The 7,807-nt window shown below is 42.7% G+C and overlaps 1 protein-coding gene across 1 annotated transcript; it reads left to right on the top strand.

The window, feature by feature from the left end:
- The first annotated feature begins 1,126 nt into the window (after positions 1–1,126).
- Positions 1,127–5,948, top strand: LOC142292333 (C-X-C motif chemokine 13-like). Its single transcript, XM_075337640.1, has 4 exons — positions 1,127–1,230; positions 2,514–2,649; positions 3,435–3,515; positions 4,835–5,948. Exons 1-4 carry the CDS (start codon positions 1,164–1,166, stop codon positions 4,887–4,889), a joined length of 339 nt encoding a protein of 112 aa, XP_075193755.1. The 5' UTR covers positions 1,127–1,163; the 3' UTR covers positions 4,890–5,948.
- Positions 5,949–7,807: the final 1,859 nt, after the last annotated feature.

The raw sequence follows: 7,807 nt of genomic DNA on the forward strand, positions 1-7,807 counted from the left end.
GCCACTACCCCCTGCGACCGGGTTTCCAGCTCCTTCCAGGCCAGGCTAACATCTGGCACCTGGAATGGGTAAAGGAGCCCAGCTCCACAGTGTGACCTTTTCCTGTCACTGCTGCATTCGAACTCTCTGACTACACTGACACTTCTGGACCTCCTTCTACCATCCCTCCATCTGGGTGGCCCTATTCCCCTCAGGCTGCCCAATGGGTGTCTGGTGGGTGTGGTGCAGAGTGTTCCTCAGGATTTGTGTATACCTGCTCTTAGGAACACCAAAGGGACAGGACCCGTAATCAAGGAGGAGCAGGTACCATGCATAAGGGCAGGTTGCACAGTACCCTTGTGACGACCTGGTAGGCCAGGGCGTCAGTCACACAGCATTACAAACCCAATTCATCAAGACACTATGGGACCATTACATTAATACATCAGAAGGCAATGCTGGAGTAAGAAAAAGACTTACTTATTAGGAGCACACCTCATTAGAAATTAGGCACATCCTGCCACATCAGCTCCATCAGAGCTGTTACTTCACTGAAGGATTAGAGCAGAATTTACACTATTAAGGTGTCGTTAATTTTGATGAATTATAGGACAGACCAAACTATACCCATTCTCACCTAAGCGCCACTCATTTTGGCAGTGTTGGCCGGGATTGGCCAAAAGTCCCAAAAAGTGGGCAACATTTCAAATTGTTTGACATGCGTAAACTCACAAAAACACCATTACAAATCTAGCCAATATGTATAGGTGCGTTTAAGGCAGTTCTTTGTTTTGTGTGTTGAGGAAAGCTTAGGTATTCCCCTGGTTTGGCGACTTGTGATTTTTTTTATTGTTCCGAGCTATGCCTCTTTCACAATCTGTCCATTTTTGTGATTTTTGAACATTTGAAGGTATGAATAACTTTCCAGAAATCTTTGGGCAAGGACTGTCTCCCCATTCTTCCACGTTACCACTTTGTTTCAGTAACTGTCATTTTTTCCAGTGCTATGTTGTAATTTTGATTTCCTTTTTATTGAATTGGGATGCTGGATTAGCATTTTTGGAAAGTGGAAAGTTTGCATACAGACTTCCTCCTTTTGGTAAATAAAAGTAGGGACTATTGTGGAGAATGGTCACAGAGCAGAAGAGTTGACTAAAGCTGCTGTAGTTACTGCAGATTTGATCATGACAGCAAAATTGTTGGTTGTAGTTTACCTGCTGGGACTGCAGTTCTGGATTCATCATGTAGACGGTGAGTTGATTATTTAATTTTTTTATAAGCATCTATTTTTCTATATTTTTACATAAAGGCAAAAAAATAGAATTTCACATTTCAGAAAGAATAGTGTCACAAAATCGATTTGTACAGCACTTATTATATAATCTATATAAAGTTTGAGCCACTTTTAACCCTAGAACGCGCAACCATAGAAATCTACCATAGAAAACAAGTAACCTAGCAGGCCTGCGAGGCCCCAGGTATGCCTTCTAGGGTTAAAGTGGGTTTTTTTTTCTATTAAATATATTAACAATTCCTCCATGGGATAGGTAAGAAAAGTATGATCACTAGGGATCTGACTGTTGGTACTCCCAGAATCCTGAGGACAATGGATGCAAAATACCCTGTGTGAATGGAGCCGGGTGGTACAGGTTTGACTACAGTTCCATTAACTTTGATGAGACTAACATAGACAATTGTTCCATCAGTCACATATAAGTAAATGGCGCAGTGATTAAGCATGCACGACACTTCTCCATTGACACAGGAGACTTTGGAACCTTTATTCCTGACATTGGTGGTGGTACTTGTCAGCTTTGCTGCATAGGCTGGTACAGGATGAGCAAAGTCATCTCATTAATGTCAGATCTATTGTACTTCCTGAGGCCTCGATAAGATAATATAAAAAAAAATACACACACAAAGTTCTATATTAGTAAAGGGTGAATTGTAACTATTTCTGTTCGAACTATGCTTACCAAATACTGATTACTATTTCAGTATTCGTCATGACAAGAAAAATGCTCTTTTCCCCCATTGACTAGCATTAGGTTTGTTATTTGTGACAACTTCCGTAATAGTACTTTGGCATTTGTTCCAAATACTCAGAACACTAATACTTAGTATTTGCCCATCACTACTTCTATATACATGGCCCATGTATTCCCTGGTTTAGCGGGAAGAGGGGAACACTATCACCTGGAGACTGTGAAAATCTATAAGATTTCCATTAAATTTGCTGCCATAAAGCATTCTTCTTTGACAATTTTGAAAGTTGTCAAGATAACCCAGTGTTTCTAATTCTACCAGTGGCAATAAAGACATTCAGTGCAAGTTCCATTGGTTCTTAAGAGCATTATGTATTCGAGCACCAAGAAGTTACACCATTGTCCACAAATCGTCAATATCCCTGATCAATACATACAGGTTTAAAAGCTCATACTATTATCATAATTGTCCAATGATGATGTATAATATACAATCAACACACTTCCCACTACTCTACAACCATTTTTATATCTTATGTTTGATTTCAGGTTCACAGTTAGATAATAGACTGCCAGGTGGGAGATGTCGTTGTCTTAAAGTGACAGCAGATCGGGTAGCAAAGCATTTGATTAAGAAGATTGAAATAACACCTTCACGTGTTTATTGCCCAAATATTGAAGTTGTGTAAGTATACAAGCTATATATATAATATTATGTATGTATTACTTTCTATAAATCTATTATATTGCTGTTCATTATTTTAGTTATTTCAGTTACCTGATAAATATTCTCTATTTTTTTCTGATGTACAGTAAATAGTAAGAAAATTTCAAATGTTGGCCCCATACACAGAAAAGTCTACAGGGCAAAGAAAATGTGGCTGTATATAGTCATCTAGTATATTATACAGAATAAGGATACATTCCCATGCTGCAACAGCCACATGGTGGGTGGTGTATCTAAAGAGTAAATTGGCCTCACAAGTCAGTTATACCACAGTTCTACCTAAGAAACTATCATGGTAATGGCTGCACAATTTTGCAGGTAAGACTGTGGTATTACCAGAAAAATGGTGCAGCCACTTCGCTTTATATTTAAGCACCCAGGCTGTAGGAGTGGTTTTGGCCACATGTGGTGGCTGCAATATTAGCATATCGTCTCAGGTTATGCATACATGGCCAGATTACAGCTCACTCCATCAGTTATATATATTTAGTCCTAAGCAGAGATATAACTTGATGCCCATGGTCTCAAGTGGCAAATATCCTTAGGTGACTAAGGGGCCTTTGGGTTCTGGCTGTAATTCTAAAGCTCATACAGGGAACTCTAATGAGGCCATGAGAGAGGATCTGGGACATCGGTGTATGTTTTTACATTTTTCTTCCATATTTTATCTTAATAATGCCAGAAACTCAGATAAATACAATTAGATTAGCACTCAGGATTAATGCTACTTAATTTTCTTCTAGAGTAACAACAAAGACTGATCAAGTTGTGTGCATTGATCCAGAGGCAAAGTGGTTTAAAAACATCCTACCTCTTCTAATGAGGTAAGTAGAAGGCATTTGTTGGATATTTCGGCATAAACCACTATATTACAGATGTCAATATAAATCTAGAGCACATACAAAAGGTGATTGTTGAGCATTAAAGATGAGAGAATATATTCTCGGGACTCTGGTCCAGAAAGGTTAGTACCCTGTTCCCACTGGCAGTCCTGTCTCTTCTTTTAATTAGCCAGGCTGATGTGATGTCATGAGTGTGTCATGCCACAATGATGATGTCATGCAAACCTGGCAAATCAAAAGAAGAGCTGGAAGTGCTGGGAAGTAAGGAAATACACAGCCAACCCATCAAACAGTCAAAGATTACTGACCTGGCCGATGGAACCGAGTTATGCAAATTAATTTTCCCATCTCTAGTAAACATTCTTTGTCAAATATTCCATCAATATTAATGAATATTTAACATAATAAAAACAAATTGATTTGGCAGCCAATTATATATTGTATTGAGCTTTCTAACAAGTCTTTTTACTTAACCCAGGGCTGGATTCACATCTATCTATCTGTAGCTCTATAATTTACTCCATACTTCTGCTGCTTTCATCTGTATGGTAACTGAGGAATTAAGGCCAGGAAACCTGCTCTGTCTGCTGTGTATGGAAGAGATCATAGTAGCTAGTCTCTTAGGCCCCCTCAACTTCCAATAACAAATTACAGATAGAGCTTGCAGAGGGGAAAACGGTTGCAAATGCAGTATATAAGGCAAAAAATGGCCAGAAATAGTTTTATCCCACATGTACTCACACATGACAACTTATTCTGAAAAGTCACTTGAACATTCAATCACTCTACATCATGCTTACGTCATGCATGAGGTAACATTAAACTACAATTTGCAGTTTGGACAAAAGTTTGCTTTGAAGTCTTATTCACGGATATTCAAGCAGACATATATAGTACTAACATCAATTAACACATCAAGTAAACACAGGGAAAACAAACTCTATGTACATAATTCTCTTTAATGAATTCTAAACCGGGGTTCTCAGTAGTGCAATCTACCATTCCAACCCATATTCCACCATGCTAAACAGTATGGAAACTATGGATGTAGCTCTAGGGGGAGAGGTTACCAGTCTCTGGCCCAGAAGTCCCCTTGTCAGAAAAAGGCACCAGTATTACAAATGTTGAATTCTAGGAAGGCACTGCTATATAATTTGGATTGGTGCCCAAAAGCCTAAATTTAGGACTTTGGTAGGAGAGTGATTGAATTATATACTGTATCTTGTTAAAGATCAAATCACTTTATACTTGGCATTATTATTTTATCTTACATTTATTAATTTCTTTTATTTCTTTGGTAGAATAAAGAAACAAAACCAGGAGAAACAAGCAAAACTACAGAGCACAGAAGAATAAACATTACATGATCCTGTGATTGTTGCGAAGAATCAGGAAATATTTCCTATGCTTTATCTTGAAAAATGCTATAATGCTCAATTACTTCTATACTTTAGTTGCTTCATAAGCATTCTAATGTGTATAATACCTTGGTAAATAGCTGGAAAATACTGTAGAATTCTGTTTGATAAGTGAGTTGTTTACACTTATTCTCTTTAGTTTGTTATTACTGAATGATTGCAATGGTAACCGACCAGTGTGAAATAAACAGATCAATACTAAAAAATATAAGAGAAAATGTAGACTCTCTGTTTCTTCAAATTAGACCGGGGTTAGGCTATGTGCGCACATGTGCGTATTGCATGCAGTTATGCTGCGTTCTGCACCGCAGCGTAACTGCATGCGCCCTGCGTCCCCAGCACAATCTATGAAGATTTTGCATGAAACGTGCGCACGTGGCGTATTAGAACGCAGCGATTCGGCTGCTGCCCCAAGCGTGCTTTCTAAGAAGTGACACGTCACTTCTTTCGTGCGCTTTGCATGCTGTCTATAGGGAGAGGCAGCATGCAAAGCGCACAAATTCTGCAGGCACCAGGCGCTTCAGAACGGAGCTTTTCAGCTGCGCTCTGAAGCGGACCTCTTGTGTGCGGTGCAGAGCGCACACGTGCGCACATAGCCTTAGACGGCCGTACAACTTGCATGAGGATCGTATCATAGTGCACACACTGACCGCGGTTCTCCTGACCAAAGCGTGAACGCTTCATGTATTTCTATGCAGTTCTCACGCTCAGGTCAGGAGAGCCACCGGCCAGTCATGGAAATTTGATGCGATCATCGTCCATGTTATACGGTCGTCTGACCCCAGTCTTAAAAACCCTATTCTTTATACTGTCCGAAATGCACCAGAATTTAACATGCATTTGCTTGTTTTAAAAAGAAGAAAGAGAGCCAGCATTTTTCCTTATTTTGGATCCATGTCTTCTATAGAATATCTAAGCTCCTGGGAATGACTGATGGCGGGTGTGATGGCTGTTTTACAAACTTTTGTTTCTACCGACAATTAAATTATAAACAATAAACGTAACATTTGTATTGATTTTGTTGATCTTGGCTCATGCTGTCATAAAATTTAATAGGACAGTATATATCCCTCGATTCAAATTACCTTGGTTTTATCATACCAAATCTAAGAACTACTTGGGAAGCTCTAGGTGAAGTCTTTTTTTTCTTTATGTCTCTTTACAGATGATCTGTAAAGTAATGACAAGTCCACTGAGCGTATTATTCATCAGACATACATATTCCTTTGACCAACAGATCGCTCCCTATATACAAATATCATTGCTTAGTTATTTCACTCTTCCATTCAGTTTTCAAAAGTCTATGATGGACACCTAGCTAAAAAACAGCAGAGAATTTTCTAACCCCAAATTTTGTATGTTATTTATATCAGTTACTTTAAAGCAGACTATTTAGAATGGCTGTGCAAACCCTGTACAGGGGCTCGGTTCATCATGACGGGGTCAAATATTTATGTGCACCTTCCCACCTGCTTATTTTCTTTCTTTCTCTGCCCTTCTCTGGCTCTAGGAGGCCAGAGCTGGCAATCTGAGAAGAGGGGGATGGAGATAGAGGGAAAACAAGCGGGTGGGAAGATGCACTTAAATGTTTGGCCAAGGGAGCATCGAAGGTCTCTGCTTTGGTTGAACAGAATCCCCTTAAAAGATAATGTGATGCCCTGGACCCCAGGGGACACTGGTAATAACACCAGCCACATACACACACACCCCCATCCCCGGTGAGGTCACATACATGTCCCCCGATTGGGAGACCTGATGCCTCCCCCAGGGCAAGTGGAGCACACCAGGTGGGCGGAGTCAGGCAGAAAGACACGCCCACCGATGAGACTACTGTCCTGGGGCAGGAAGTTCAAACAGAGAGAGTTTAGAGTTGACAGTGACAGGAGGTGAAAGAGGAGAGAGACTGTCAGGGACCCGGGTAGAAGCCTGGGCCCCTTGGAAAGCGTCAGGCAGGCAGGCGGTGGTGGCCGTCTGCAGGAGTACCAGTGCAGCAACCGGCGGAACCGTACGGACCAGGATTGGGTTGGAGCCCGCCGGTCCCGAACCGTGGAGCCAAACGTGTACCGGAGCACCAAACAGAAGAAGGGTACTCAGACCCCGTTCTAGCTTAGAAGCCATTGAGTATAGGCAAATTGACTGATTGCTGGCCGGACCTCAGGGGTTCATCCACAACCAAAGTCCCGAAAGAAGGCAAAAGCCCACCGAGTCCGGGTGAGCGCCACTGCCAAGGGCCAAACACCCGACGGGCCAGCGCCTGCGGGCAACCGAGGCCTCCTCCGGCAGCTCAACGCTGGGGTGCGGGCTCCCACTGCTCAGGCAGGGGGGACCAAAACATAAACATCCAGAGGTGCACAGGAAAAGGGGCCACCATCAACCCCACAGGGGACAACAGCAGCCGGCCGCGGGGACCAACCACTACTGAACTTTGGTTTACCAGTGACTCACTGTGCATTAATCATGAGTACACCAGTCCCATCCGGGCATGACACACTACACCGCGGCACGACGCCCTGCACCCAGACTACAACAACCACCACCAACACTCCTACAGTCCCCCAACCGGGCCCCGGGACACACCGCCCCTACCCACGAAGGGGCTAACATCTCGGCTGCGGCCGCAACACCGATCCCGGACGAGCCCGCCTTAACTTTAGCCGCAGCGGTGGTGCTTCCCTCGTCACCACGACTCGTGGGTCGCGTCACGACCCGTTACCCGACCACCATCCTCCCACCGCCTACTTCCCCTTTAACAAGAGTGATGTGGCCCCCGGTCCGGAGGCGCTCGTGCCACCGACAACCCGAGCACGGACCTCGAGCGGCTCGGCCCGAGCAAGCGGAGGAAGCGGCCAGGCCCCT

This window comes from Anomaloglossus baeobatrachus, chromosome 1 (genome assembly GCF_048569485.1).
Source record: "Anomaloglossus baeobatrachus isolate aAnoBae1 chromosome 1, aAnoBae1.hap1, whole genome shotgun sequence".
NCBI classification, from domain to species: domain Eukaryota; kingdom Metazoa; phylum Chordata; class Amphibia; order Anura; family Aromobatidae; genus Anomaloglossus; species Anomaloglossus baeobatrachus.